This window comes from Phascolarctos cinereus, unplaced genomic scaffold, assembly GCF_003287225.1.
Source record: "Phascolarctos cinereus isolate Bilbo 61053 unplaced genomic scaffold, phaCin_HiC Scaffold_4;HRSCAF=312, whole genome shotgun sequence".
NCBI lineage: Eukaryota > Metazoa > Chordata > Mammalia > Diprotodontia > Phascolarctidae > Phascolarctos > Phascolarctos cinereus.
The window spans coordinates 665,989,196-666,004,660 of NW_027555847.1; the positions used below are offsets into that span (position 1 = coordinate 665,989,196).

Genomic DNA, 15,465 nt, shown 5'->3' on the forward strand with positions numbered 1-15,465 from the left:
TTCTGAGGGGGTAGATTTAGATGGGTATGCAAATAACTCTGATACAAGTTAGAAGAAGAAAAGAGAGTGCAAAGTACAAAGAGAAGCATGAGAAATTGGACGAGCGATCAACTTGCCCAAAGTAACAGCTAGTAAGTATTATATGTCTGAGGTCAGATTTGAACTCAGGTCCTCCTGACTGCAGGGCTAGTGCTCTATCCACTGTGCTACCGAGCTGCCCCAGGAGATTACTTCTAGCAAGGGGATTTGGGGAAGGCCCTGGGAGAAAGGTAGCACCTGAGTTGGCCATTGAAATGGAAGGAAAGGTGTTTTACGGGTGGAGATGAGGCCTGTTCCTGTTGGGGAGGAGGACAACCTGGACAGATTCACAGAGGCCAGAAGGGAGGGGCAGGACAACCACAGGGAAAAGTTAGTAGTAGTTTGATTAGAACATCCCATGTGTCTAATGAGCTATCAGTGAAGCTATGAATGAGTTCAACCATTAGGGAAAACAATTTGGAATTATGAAAATGAAGGTGCTAAAATGTGCATTACCCTCTAACCTAGAGATTCCACGACTAGGCCTATACCAGGGAGGTCTCTGATAAAAAAGAAAGGTTCCCTATATGCCAAAATATTCATAGCAGCACTTTTTGTGGTAGCAAAGGACTAGTAAGACATCCACTAATTGGGGAATGGTTAAATGAATTGGGGCATGTTGTTGTGATGGAAGAAATGCTGTGAGAAAGGATTAATATAATGAATCCAGACAGACATGGAAAGAAAGTTGATGCAAAATGAAGCGAGCAGAACCAAGAAAACAATACACATGCTGACTACCACAATGTAATGTAAATAGAGAGAAGGACATCTACAAAAACAATCTAAAATGAATGCTTTGGCTAAAGTGCAATTTTTTATATCTATTTTCTTTCCCTTCCACTTCCCACTTCTTTAGGGGAAAAAAAGAGAAAAGATAAAACAAATTCCTTATAACAAATATGCATAGTCAAGCAAATGAAAGTCCCTCACTGGCTGTATACAAAAGTGCCTATCTCATTCTGCACCCTAAATCCATAACCTTTCTGTAAGGGAAAGTGCATTTCATCCTCAGTTACCTGAAATCATGGCTGCTCGTTGTACTGATTATAATTTTGACAGTTTTCAAAGCTGTTTGTCATTACAATGCTGTTTTTAATGTATAGATTGTTTTCCTGGCTCTGCTCACTTAACTCTGCATCAGTTCGTAGAAGTCTTTCCGTGCTCTTTAGAAATCATCTATTTGAACATTTCTTAAAGATCAGTAGCATTCTATCACATTCGTAAACCACAACTTACTTAGCCCCTCTTCAATTGATGGGCATTCTTTTTCATTTTCAGCTTTTTGTAGCCCAGAAAGAGCAGCTATGAATGTTTTGGTAGATCTAGGAGCCTTTTCCTCTTTTTTGATCTTTTTCGGTTATAGGCTTGTCAGTAGTATAGCTGGGCCAAAGGACATGTACTGGTTAGAAATTTTTTGGGGGGTCTAAAATTTCATTAATTATTAAATTAACTAATTAATAATTAACCATTAAATTTTATGTTATTAGAGTCAGATGAACATATATTCAAGCCTGTCAGGATCTGTTTGTATCTCAAATCTGTCATCCAACATGTGAGCTATTCATTAATATTAGCCAGTTCCTCTCTTCTTTGATTTTTTTTAAATTCACTATTTATTTATTTTTTAAACAAGTCATTCATCAAATTTACCTCAAAGTGTTGTCAATTCAAAATTCAGCCCAGCTGTTATGTCATGTAGTTGCTAGGCCAAAGCTAGCTGTCTTACCGGTTCTTTTCTTGTATGTGGCTGTTATGTGTCAGGAAATACTTTGCCCCATGCTGTATCTGAACCTGCCTAGTAGATTACGTTCGAACAGGCTCCTGCTGCACTTCACAAATACTTATGGAGCCACTTGACAAAGGGGAAAGGGAACAAGATTCCTGGGTCATGCAGGTCCTTGGAGCTGATCAGTGGCAGATGCAAATTGGGAATAGGGGATAATTGGGATAGGACTACAGTTCTGTGGTAGCAACTGCCAAGTGCTGGGGATGTAAACAGAAAAAGCAAGACAGTCCCTGCTCTGAAGGAGCTCACACTCTAACTGGAGGAGACAGCACATAAAAGAAAGTTCAGCTGCAGGGCATACGGAAAGACCCTGAAGGTGCCTTGGCAGCCTAGACAGGAGGTCACAGATCTGTTAATGGGATATTGGGCAGAGCTCCTCAAGAAAATCCATGGGACTAATTATCAGCACCTGTGGTTCAATAATTCTCTCAATGGTAGGACTGTTCTGTTAGGCATAGGGGTAGCAGCTCTGTGAGGAGGATCACTTCCTGGGGTATAGAGGGAAGAGCACTGATCTTGAAGTCTGAGGACCTGGATTTGGATCCTACCTCTTATTCTACCCTCAGGAGGGGAAGGGACTTATCCAAGGTCATAGGGCAAGTTGGTGGCAGAGCCAGGACTCAGACCCCAGTGTCCTGACATTCAGTCTCCTAGGATTACAAATTGACCAAAATTCATTTCCATCATTGACAAAACTCATAAATCAGTGTTCCTGGCAAACCCAGATGAGCAAACTGAGGTAGATACTTACAGGATGTGTCTTCAATGGGGCTTCCAAGGGTGTCCATCCCTGTCTCTTCTGGGAGAGGTCTGTCAGACCAGCCCAGGAAGCATCAATCATGGCCAGCAGTCAGAGCAAAGGGCAGAGCCAGCAGGATGTGTTGAACAAAGCAAGTTCAGAAAGGCGCATTCGGGGAAGGAAAGAAATAACATTTTCTATCATCAGTCAGTGTTCAGTCAAAGTTCGCTCAATTCTCAATTGGCTTGAAATGTCATAGCAGTATAGACCATACAAGTTCAGAAGGATCTTCTAACTTTAGCTCATTAGCTGAGCCCTGCTGTTTTTAAAGAGTGAGCATCTCAGTGTCTGAAGGGCTATTAGGGAGGGTTCAGTCTCACCCATACTTAAGCGGGAATTCCCTCTACAACATCCCAAGCACCATCCAGCTTTTACTTGGACACTTCTAGTCAGAGACAACTTGGTACCTCCTCTGGGAAGTTCTTCCTCCTACTGAGTGAAAGTCATCTTCCCTGTAACTTCACAAAAGCTTTCAGCATTACAGGGAAACTCAGAAGGCAGCTAGTCTATCCCATATCTGAACAAAAATCCCCACTACAACATCCCCAGAAAGTAGTCATCTAGTCTTTACTTGAATACCTCTAGTGACAGAAAACTCAGTAACTTTCCCATTCTAGTGTGGGATAACTATGATTGTCAGGAAGTTCTTTCTAATGTCAATGCCAAATCTACCTTAATTTCTACCCCTTGCTCCTCGCTCTGTTCTCTGGGGCTGAGCAGGGAACACTCTCATCCCTCTTCCATGTGATGGCCTTCCAAATACTTGAATACAATTAACATGCCTCCCCAGATGGAAGAGGGAGTGTGTCTCCTCCCTCTTCCATATGTCTGTATCATGTAAACAAGTGTTTGTTTTCATATCCTATCTGCTGTTCTCTAATTGATTCTTGGGTGTGAATCTTACCTCCCCAGCTGGACTGTCACCTTCTCCAGGGCATGGACTCAGGGTCACCTGCTTATCTTGTATCCCCACTGAGCCTAGCACAGGGTTGGGCATGAAGGAAGGATTGCTGACAGATATCTTGGTATCGTATTCCAGGGTTTTGAAGCTTTGTCCGAACTCTTAAAAGTTCAAGGGGGATGTCATAGACAAGTCTAGCATTGATGGGGAAAGTTACAGGAAGAGAAGGTGCCAAAAAATCAGGCCACAAGGTACTCCTTAATTCCTTTGGTTGTGCTGCAGTGGATAGAACAAGGAATCTAGAGTGAGAGGAGCTGGGTTCAAAACTTACCTCTGGGTCATCAGCACTTGTGGGAACCTGGGCAAGTTGTTTAACGCCCTCCCCTCCCCTCAGTTTCCTTCAACGTAAAATAAGGGAGTTGGATTCAGACAGTTCCTGAGGCCCCTTCTGGCTCTCAATCCATAATCCCCCTGACAATCTTGTGAGGGAGGCAGGAAGAATCCTCACCCCGCTTTTACAGAAAAAGGCTCAGTTAAAGGGAAGTGTTTAGGAAGTGTTATGCTACACTCCCTCTCTGCCTCAGTTCAGAAGGGGAAATTGACGCCCAGGATAAATGACTTGTCCCAGGCCGCCAAGCCCCAAATACATTTAAACAGAGGCTATGCTACACAGTGCTGCATAGTGCAATATATATGCAGAAAGCACTGCAGGTTTGCAAAGAGCTTTACATATTTTATCTCATTTGGTCTTCTTAACAACCCTACAAGGTAGATTTTGTTATTGTTCCCATTTTACAGATGAGCAGACTGAGGCTGAGAGAGGTTAAATGATTGGCCCATGGTCACACACTCAGTATAGATCAGAGGGAGGTCTTGAAGCCATGTCTTCCTGACCCCAGGCCCAGAACTCTGTCCACTGTGCCATAGTATGTGGCCTCAGTTTAGAAGGTCTTGGCTCTGTGTATGTGTGTGTGTGTGTCTGTGTGTGTGTGCGCATGCACGTGCACATATGTATGGGCCTGAGTGATGCTCTTGTGGAAGAGATAAGGCCACAGTCATCCCTCACACTGACTAGAAGTAACTTAGAGACCTGAAGCTGGGAGTGTCAAGACCTGCCTGCTAAAGCCTAAAGAAATCTGTCAACCACTCTGGCTCTATCTTGCCCTTGTCCCCCTTTCTTCCCCTCTGTATTCCCACCCTGGCAACCTCTAGGGGTTCCATTAAGCTTTCCTTCATGTGCAGTAACAGCACTTGTGATAAAGGCTATTGCTTTCAACGTTAACTGGCCAGTCTTGCTTTTTTTTGCAAATGCCTCTGAGACCCCCATATGTAGACTGATCCATGCAAGTAGAAACAGGGGATGTGGGCATTAATTCCTTCAGACTGAGTCGGTCTTGACTCGATCATGAAGGAAATGTATCCAAAACAGATTTGGTCAAAAGGTCTCGATTATCAACCTCTGAGCAATTTAAATGGTCAAAAGTTAGCAGGAAAGACAAGCCCCTACCCAAGCAGAGACACCGATTTCAAGAGTTTTGTGCTTAGCCGTCCTTCTCCTCCTCCCACCGGAATTGGGATTCTGTCCCCAGGACCCTGGGCTGTGATGGGTGAGCTTCCACCTTACATGCCGAGAACCAGCAATCATGCCACTCCTAGACAACCGTCTTTCCAACTCTAACTACCCTTTATGTAATGTTTAACTTGTTAGAATGGAAGCTCTTTGAAGTCAGGGGTCAGCTTGCTTGCTTGTATTTGTATCTGTTTCGATAATATTAACGACTTAACATTTCTATGGTACATCAAGTTTTCAAAGTATTTCTTCACGGCGACCATGTGAGGTAGATGGTGTGAGTGTTACCACTCTCCACATTTGAAAAGCTGAGGCCCATAAGAGGGAAGTGACTTCCCCAGGCTCCCATAAGGCATAATAACAACAATGCCTCATATTTCTGTAGTGCTTTAAAGTTTACAAAGCGCTGCCCTCACTGCCAATGTCAAAGTATGGCCTCGCTACTCAGGATCTATAGGATGTTGGGCAATTCACTCACTGTTTGTGGACCTTGGTGTCAAGCCTGTAACACTGGTGCCATGTGAGGCTTGAACCAGATTAAAATGTAATGGGGGAAATGTTTACAGAATAAATAAAATTATAATAAAACACAGGTAACATAGCATTTAAAAACCAATCCAATATGTGTCCCACCAAGATCCTTATGTAAAGTTGGGTGCCCCTCATTTCTATATGAATTTGCACCACCAGCCTTTTATGGTCTTTATGATCTTTATCATCCTTTTCAGCTCTAAATCTATTCTTCTATAATTGCTTGGAGGTATCTTGTGAAGCTATAGGCATGGGAAAATCTTATCATGGAAACTAGAGTTGAAAGGAGTCTGAGACAACTGTAATAATTTTGTTGTTCAGTCAGTTTTCAGTACTGTCCAACTCTTCATGACCCCATTTGGGGGTTTTCTTGGCAAAGACATTGGAGTGGTGTGCCACTTCCTTCTCCAGCTCATTTTACAGATGAGGAAACTGAGGCAAACAGGGTTAAGTGACTTGCTCAGGGTCACACAGCTAGTAAGGATCTAAGGCCAGATTTGAACTCAGAAAGATGAGTCTTCCTGACTCCAGGCCTTATACTCTATCCACCATGCCCTCTAGCTGCCCTAATTGTAATAATAGCTACTATTTATATAACACTTTCAGGCTTACAAAGCACTTACAAATATCTCATTTTATTCTCATGACAATCCTGAGAGGAAGGTGCTTTTATTAGACCTATTTTATATATGAGTAAACTGAGGCAAACAGGGTTAAGTGACTTGCCCAGGGTCACACAACTAGTAAGTGTCTGAGGGCAGATTTGAACTTAGATCCAACTTAGATCCACTGGGCCACCTAGCTGCCTTAGTGATTGTCTAGTTCCCATTTTACTGATGAGAAAACTGAGGCTCAGAGAGCCGAAATGATTTGGCCAGGGTCACACAGCAAACAGTAACAATAGCTTGCATTTCTATAGGGCTTTAAAGTTTATAAAGTATGTTCCTCACAACTCAATGAGATAGCAACAATGGTACCAGTATTGTCACCTCCATTTTACAGGTGAGAAAACCGAGGTATAAGGAATGTGTGACTTGCTTCAGGTAACACAGAAAACCATGCTTTAGAAACTAGTATCCTCTATGAGTCAGTCAGTCAATAGCCATTTATTAAGCATTCACTATGTATGAAGGTGTTGGGAATGATACAAAGAAAAGAAAAAACCTTTCCTGACCTTAAGGAGATCACATTCTGATGGGACAAGCCAAAGATTTAGTCTTTGGGGGCCTGAGCTGTTGTTGGCCTGAATGAAACAAATTTTCCCACTCCAAACTTCTGGGTCTTAAAGTCAGCAGATACAGGTCCACATCCTGACTCTGCTGCTGATTACCTGTGTGACCTTGGGAAAATACTTTAATCTCTCTGGGCCTTAGTTTCCTAATCTGTAAAATGAAAGGGCCCAGATTAGATGATCTCCAAGGATCCTTTCAGCTCCAGATCTCTGATCTCTGATGCTATGAGGGGATGCTGATTATCCCTCCCCTCCCCCCAAGTCAGAGCACCTCCAAGTACCCCAGTGATTTCCACATTGCACCTGGAGGCTGACAATGTATGTCAGAGGGTTTTTTGAACACAGACTCTCTCAGGAAGTAAGAAAAAAATGTCTTCTTACCTTTTAAGAGGATGCTTAGGCAATCCTCCCTGTGGGATCTGGCTTCTCTTGTTTGGATCTGACTTGAATCCTGAGCCTCACTCCCCTTTCTGAATTTCCTGAATCAGGGGAGCTTGTTTAAGGCCCCAGCCCCACCATTTTGGTCTGTACTGGTCAGATGACGCTGAGCTTCACCCTATAAGATACTGGCTTTCTGGCAGTGAATGAGTTCTGACTAGGAAGATGCTGGGAACCGAGTGAGCATGCTCCAGCATCTTACTCCTCCCTCGGGCATCACTACAGCATCAATGCAGAATGGGAGAGGCACCAGCACACCAAGCCTTGAGCAGGAGGACAATCCTCCAGGGAAGAAGATGCTTATCCCTTCCTCTCTACTCAGCTCATTTACTTCTTAGGTTACACCTAAGTCCCCCGCATCCCTCTCTCTGAGCCTGACTCCTTGCGTCCCCTTCACTGCCCTTTGGCTGCCCTGCACGTGTGGAGGTCAAACCAGACACGTGCTCAGTTTGACCTCTCTGTGCCTTGCCTGTGGCTCTGGACTGTGACCGACCACTCCAGCAAATGAGGGACAATTGTGCTGTGTGGGTCGGGCCGGGGAAGAGCACTGGATTCAGAGTCAGAAGATCTGGGTTCCGGTTTTAGCTATAATTCTCATTAGTCGTGTGACTATGGAGTAGGCAGCATGTTGCAAAGGGAAGGGTGCTGGAAATGGAGTCAGAAGGCTTGGGTTAAGGTCCCAGCTCTGACGCTCGCTACCTGTGTGACACTGAACAAGTCACTTAGCCCAGGTGTCTCGGTTTTTTCACATGTAAAACGAGGGAGCGAGATTACAGACTCTTTGAGGACCTTTTCTGCTCCAGCTCTATGATCCTTAGTAGCCATGTGCTGGAGCCAGGTTGAACCAGCTCAAAGGGCTAATCATTAAATTTTCATTGTGAGCATTGATACTCAGACACTGGCAGATGCTACAAACCAAGGCTTGATGCATTGTTTTGTAGCTTGTCCAGGCTTAGGAAAATGATGAGGGAATGCCAATCATGCAGATTTAACTCGTCTGTTGTGTGCATTTTTTTTCCAGAGAGCCAGTAGTTAAACATTTACCAGCATACCATGATCCTATGCCCAGTTTCCTTAACCGTAAAATGTAGACAATGTGCTCCCTGCCTCACAGGGTTGGTTGTTATGAGGAAGCTCTTTGTCTGCCTTAAATTGCTATACAAGTATGGACTATTATTATTATTTATACCAGTGACTCTCATTCTTTTCTGTTCTTCTGGGGGAATGGACTGGAAGTCTGTTTCTTGGCGTGCCAGTCCCAGACTCAGTGATCTGCTTTCCAGCCTCTTCTAAATTGGGGCCCATGTGGGCACTCTGTGCTCTGGAAGCACAGGGAGTTGGGCTGTGCTGCTGGGAACCCTTTGTTCTGACTCTGAAATGACATGTATCTGTGTGAAGGTCTGACTTCATCATTCCTTTGCCCCAAAGCCTTTACTGGTTTTCTATTTCCTTTAATAAAATACAGACCTGTTGGCCTGGTGTATAAGACCCTCCATAGTGTAATGGCAACTCATCTTTCTAGCCGTGGTTCATCTCACTCATCTTCATTGTAACCATAATGATGACGATAGCTCGCAGTTATATAGAGCCTACTACAGGCCAGCCGCTGTGCTAAGTACTTTGCAAAAATGATCTCATTTGGTCTTCACAACAGCTATGAGAGGTAAGGGCTATTATTCTCTCTGTTTTACAGATGAGGAAACTGAGGCAGACAGAGGTTAAGTTTCTTGCTTGGGGTCACACAGCTAGTGAGTATCTGAGGCTGGATTTGAACTCAGGCCTTCCTGATTCCAGGTCCAGTGCTCTGTGTACCATGGCACTCCCTAGTTGTCCTTTATACTTTACCTTACATCCTTCATATTTCCCAACCACAGGCTTATAGGTTTAGATCTGGAAGTGATCTTGGAGGCTATCATTTTACAGATGAAGAAACTGAGGCTGGGAGAGATTAAGTGACTTGCCCAGGGTCATTGAGCTAACAAATGTCTGAGGCAGGATTTGAACCCAGCTCTTCCTGATTCCAAGTCTAGCACTCAATTCACTACATCACCCACCAAAATTGTCCTATTTTTTTTTTCAAGACTCTGTGCATTTGCGGAGGCCCTCCCTCAGGCCAGGATTATACTGCCTACTTATTTCAGTCTGTTGAAATCCTTCTCTTATTCCAGGCTCAGCTCTACAAGTACTACCTTGTTTTATAAAATTTTCCCTGATTTCCTCAACTGAAGCTAATCATTCCCCGCTCAGATTTCTGAAGAACACTTTGCCTGAATTTCTCCTTTGCCTCCGTCACACACTACCATATGTCACGTGCTTTAAAAAATTGTTTTTGCATGTGTCACATCCTCCTATTAGATTAGAAGCTTCTTGAGGGTAGAAACCATGTGATTTTTTTTTCCCTCCTTCTATTCTGAATGCTGAGCACGAGGTTTTGACACAGTAGGTAGTTTAATAAATATTTTCTGGATGACTGATGAGATAAGCAGATCCCAGAAGTCAATTCAATTCAATTAACAAAATCCGAATGTTGTAAGGGACGTAGATTTATCCCAGACCTGCACAATTTGGCAGTAGGTAGGGGCCAAAATTAGGCTAAACTTCTTTAGGCTGGAGATAGGTTTTTACCAGCTCACTTTCTAAGTAAAGGTATAATTAATGATTAAACTATTTTGTAAATAAGCTGTATTTTAAAAAGAGAAATTTCAATTAATAGCAATTATATTTATTACTTAAGATTTTAATTTATCATGAAATCACTTCTCTCAGACTAGAGACAGACCATCAATGGTTGGTTGCCACAAGTCACGTGACAAACAGGAGAGAGTGCGCAGTGGCAACCTACCTGCCAAGTTACATGACAACACAATAGTGACTGATGTAAGGCAGGTTAAGTGGGGCATGACAAAGCAGTTGTTACATCTTTACTTCCTTTTACATCCTCTGCATTTTTCGAGGGCCACCTGAAATCCTCTAGTGGGCCTCACGTGACCCATGGGTCGTATGCTGTGCAGGACTAGTCTATTCTAACCCATACATCTATTCCAACCGCATATTCCATATAGCCATTTGTTCCAACCCATCCATGAAAAGAATTCCCACTATAGCAGAGCTGATAAATGGTCATTCAGCTTCCACCTAAAGACCTCTAAAGAAGGGAAATCCACTATAGCTCAAGGCAGTCCATTCTACTTTTGCACAATTAATTTTTTTAAACATAATTTTATTTTTTCAACCAATACAAATTTGTTTTCTCTCCCTCCCACTGCCCACCTCCTATCATCAAACAATTTAAAAAAAGAAAAAAAACCCTTTTAACAAATATTCAGAGTCAAGCAAAACAAATTCCCACATTGGCCATGCCCAAAAATGTACCTCATTCTGATTTTTAATGGATAATTCAATTCCACAAAAAGTATATTATATGCAAAGCCTATAATTGGCACTGAGGACCAACAGATATGACACAGTATAAGCTCTCAAAGACCAGATATAGTCTAATGGGTAGGCCAAATACGCTAACAACTGTGATACCAGGAAGACCAGAGTAAGTGCAAAGAGGAGACCTAGGCAAAGGGCTATGAGAAATCTGAGGAGAGAGAGACCAGGAATGTGTTGGAGCCAGCTTGGATTGGTTTGTGAAAGCCAATTATTAAATTTTCAGTGTGAGCCTTTACATCTCAGAAATCAGCAAACACTGCAAATCAAGGATTGATTTGTTGTTTCGCTATTTGTCTAGACTTAAGAAGGTGGCGGAAAAATGTTAATAATGCAGATTAAATTTAAAAGTATGAACTTTTTTTTGGATAGCTTATTATTAAACAGTTATTAGTGTGCCCTTGGCAGAGACAGCTTTCACCTGGTGGGTTCTAAGAAGGCTCTATGGAGAAAGTAGCCTTTGAATGTAGTTAGGGACTTCAACAGACAGAAATGGGAAGAGAGGTAGGGAGCTCATTTCAGCACACAGAGAAACAGAGGCAGGAGAGGAATCTGGCATGGAAATAGGAGACAGTATAGATTCAGCAGAATGTGGAATATGTGAAGGGCAATGGAATGAGGTAAAGTTGGACCAGTAGGTTGCAGGCAAATGATGAAAGGCCTTGAATGCCAATGTAAAGAATTTACACTTTATTCAACAGGCAATTGAGAGCCACAGAAGCTTACTGAGTATGAACATAGGTGGCCCATTAGGAAGATTATTCAGGCAATGCATGAAGGATGGTTTGGAGAAGGGATAGACTGGGGATAGGATGACTAGCCCTTAGGATACAAATAGAAGCAAGACAGTCCCTGTCCTTAAGGAGCCTACTAATGGAGGGGAGACAATATACATATAGGTGTTGTAAAGGTGGAGTTAGAGATGCAGGTGGTAGAGGGAGAGGGAGGGGTCAGTGACACAGGTGAGAAAGAGGAAGATAGGAAGATTTCTGAGAGTCAATGCGTATGATGGATAATGGAAAGGATACCATACTTAAAAGTCAGGAAGACTTAGGTTCAAATCCCACCTCAGACATGTACTAGCTATGTGACTTAACCTTTTGGTACCTCAGTTTCCTCATCTGTAAAATGAAGGGATTGGATGGCTTCTAAGGTCCTTTCCAGTCCTAATTCTATGGTCCTATAATCTGAGGGCTACAAGCTAAATGTGAGTGAGATATAGCAGTCAAAAAAGCTAACGTGAGTTCAGGCTTCATTTAAAGAGAGATAGGATCCAGAAGATGAGGAGAGGAGAGTCATGTTGTCCTTGACCACATCTAGAATACTGAGATCAGTTTAAGATGGTTCAGGTTAAAATGGACATTGGCAAACAGGAACATGTCCAGAGTAAAATAACCAGGATGGGGAAGAAACTGGAGACCAGTCCATTAGAGCATCTGTTGGAAAAACCAGGGATCTTTTAGCTTAAGAGAAGACTTAGGGGGTTCATGTCAACTGTCATTAAGTATTTGGAGAGCTGTCCTGTAGAAGACAGATTAAATTTGTTCTGCTTGGTCCCAAAGGGTGGAACTAGCAATAGTACTTACTAATTCTTAGAAATGTTCAGAAGTGAAATGGGCGTAGACTAAGAGGTTGAATGACTCTTTATTGGGGGTAGTATAGAAGGGATTCCTATTCAGGTACGGGTGGGACTAGATGGTCTGAGATCTCTGGGCTCCTGAGATTCTATAAAAAGGGCCTGGATTTAAAAGACCTGGGTCTAGAAGCCATCTCTGCCACTTATTAGCTAGATGACTTTGGGCAACACAGCATTTTCTCTGGCTGTTCCTTGTGCTCGGAACAGCCTTTCCTCCTCATTTCTGCCTTTGACCTTCCCCGGCTTCCTTCAAATCTCAGCCAGTCTGCAAAAAGCCTTTCCCAGTCTTCCTTAATCTTAGTACCTTTCCTCTGATATTTTCTCCAACTTATCCTGCATATATTATTTATATACAGTTGTTTTCATGTTGTCTCCTCCATTAGACTGTGATTTTTTTTTGCCTTTATATCCCCACAGTTCAGCACAGTAGCTAGCATACAGTAGTCACTTAATAAGTGCTAGTTGACTGGCGTAATGGCTCTGTGCTTTGGTTTTCTCATCTATCAACTGAGAATGATAATATTGTACTCTATCTGTTATAGGAGGGTTGCAGAGATCAGATGAAATGATGTGTGTTAAACACTTGGTAAACTGTTTTATTCAACTGCTATATCAGACCGTTATACAAATGCCATTATGAATATTTCAAGTTCTGAAAAGACTGGTGATAGCATCTCATCTCATCTTGATTCACTTCAAGTCATTTTTCTATGCTTATAAACATGCAAACATAATCACCCAGAAGATCTCCATTCAAGTTTGAATCTTAGCTCGGCTCTCCACTCTCTGTATGACCCTGGAAATATTACTTTACCCTTCTGGTCCTTAGTTTTCATATCTGTAAAAGGAGGGGATTGGAGTGGATGATCTTTCAGGCACTTTCCACCTTTAAAATCCCCTTTGAGCACCCCCAAGAAGGACCAGCGAGCTGGGTCCAATAGAATTCCCAGTCCCGTGGAGGCAGACAGTGATACCAACATCAAGCCTGCAGCTGGAACCTTCCTACATGGAGTTAAGCTCATTTTGGAGAATAGGGAAACAAAAGCTCTTCTTAATTTAAGACTGAGTTGGCAAAAAGATTGTACTTAGAGACTAAAACTTGACAAGAAGCCCACTGTCCTCCAAACACTGAGTTACTGACACTCGAGGGGCAATCGCTGCAGCTGCTACCAGGAAAATCCACTTGGGCACCATCTCCCCTCCCAATATCTGTCTCTTCACAATATCAAACTTTCTGAGCTGGTTCTCAGTGTGCATTTACAGATAAGTTCTATCCAGTTACTGCAGAATTAAGGCAAAGCATTGCCTGAAAACCTGCTTTTGATGTTACCTGTTTGAATCTGGGCAAGTGGTCCCATTTCCTCATTTGCAAAAATGGGGGCTGATAATACTTGTCCCATCCTACTTCTCAGGGGAACTATGGAGAACGCCTAGAATCTTAGATCTAGACCTTAGAGAGCATCAAATCTACTCTCCTCATTGAGTATTTGAAGAAACTGAAGCCCAGGGAGGTTGTGACTGCTTCTGGGCATGCAGGAAATAAGTGGCAGAACCAGGATTTGAACCAAGGTCCCTTGACTGCAAATCTGAGATTTTTCCACTGTATTAGGCTGCATTTCACTTTTTAAACCTTAAAACACTCCATACGTCTGAGCCATTTCTATCAATAATAATAAAATCAGAGAATCATAGAATCGCAGCATTTCAGAGCTGAAAAGCAGCTTGAAGTTCATCAGATCCAAATTTCTTATTCTATAGTTACAGAAACTGCCTCCCAGAGAGGAGAGAGGCTTGTCCAAGGTCACATGGTTAAGTAGGATCAGAACAAAAACCAGATATGGTGTTTTTAACATAATATTTGTAACATAGCTATTTAATAGTAATAGTAATAATAATAGCAACAGTACAACAGGTAGAGTGAATTACGTTAATCAATGAGCACTTAAGCGATAATTGTGTGCCAGGCACTGTACTAGGCATAAGAGTTACAAAGAAAAAAGCAAAATGGTTCTTGCCTTCAAGGAACTTATAGTCTAGTTAGTCTAGTGAGGGATCACAAGATCATAGATTTAGAGCTAAACCCTTTAGAGGCCTTAGAGTTACCCTACTCCCCCATTTTATAGATGAGGAAACTGAGACATTGAGAGAGAGGTTAACTGACTTGCCATGGGTCATATAGTTAGTACCTGAGGTAGGATTTGAAAATAGGTCTTCCTGATTCTGGTATTTCCTGAATCCATATCTAACTCCCTATATTATACCGCACTGCCACTGTATATTGCTGTATACAAGATAGATATAAAAGGATTTGGGGAGGATGAGGGAAGGCTTCATGTAGAAGGTGACACTTGAGTTATCCCTTGAAGGAAACAAGGAATTCTGAGAGTAGAGGTGAAGAAAGAGAGCCTTCCAATCTGATACACAGGTATGGATGGGGATGGGACTTGGATTGCTTCGTGTGAGAACCATCTCTCTGCTCCAGGCATTTTCTCTGGCTCTGGCTGTGGTTCACGATGCTCTCTTTCCTCATCCACACCTCCTGGCTTCCTCTAAGCGCGATCTGAGTAAGACCTCACCTTCTGTAGGAAGCCTTTCCCAATTCCTCTAAATTCTGGCGCCTTCCCTCTCTTATTTGTTTTCTGTTTCTCCTACATAAAGCTTGTTTGAACATATTTTTTTTTCTTGTTGCATCCCCTGTTAGATTGTGAACTCCTTGAGGGCAACCACAAAAATTGATTCAACTGAATGACTAATATAGCTAGCAAAGTAGGTTGGGGCTGGGTTGTGAAGGCCAAATAGAGGAGTTTATATTTGATCCCTTAGGTAAATGACACACTTCTCACATGAATATTCATGTGCGTACGAAGGATTAAATTCTATGGTACTTAGAGAAAGGGGAATGAATGATATGGCCTTTTGGCATTCGGGCCCAGACCTAGAAGTCAATAATTGGGATCGAAAACCTAAACAGCAAGAAATCAGAAGCACCCAACAGGAGATCAAAGAAGTGGTGTGGTTTTCCAGCCACACATTGGCTTTTGTTTCCAGGTTTTGCCT

General features: G+C 42.5%; 1 protein-coding gene across 1 annotated transcript in view; it reads right to left on the bottom strand.

Moving 5' to 3' along the window:
- Positions 1-15,465, bottom strand: part of ATCAY (ATCAY kinesin light chain interacting caytaxin) — a 40,500-nt gene that overhangs the window by 19,176 nt on the left and 5,859 nt on the right. The window contains exon 3 of the mRNA XM_020971334.2: positions 2,619-2,677. Within this exon, the coding sequence (XP_020826993.1) occupies positions 2,619-2,677 (59 nt within the window). The remainder of the gene's footprint in view (positions 1-2,618; positions 2,678-15,465) is intronic.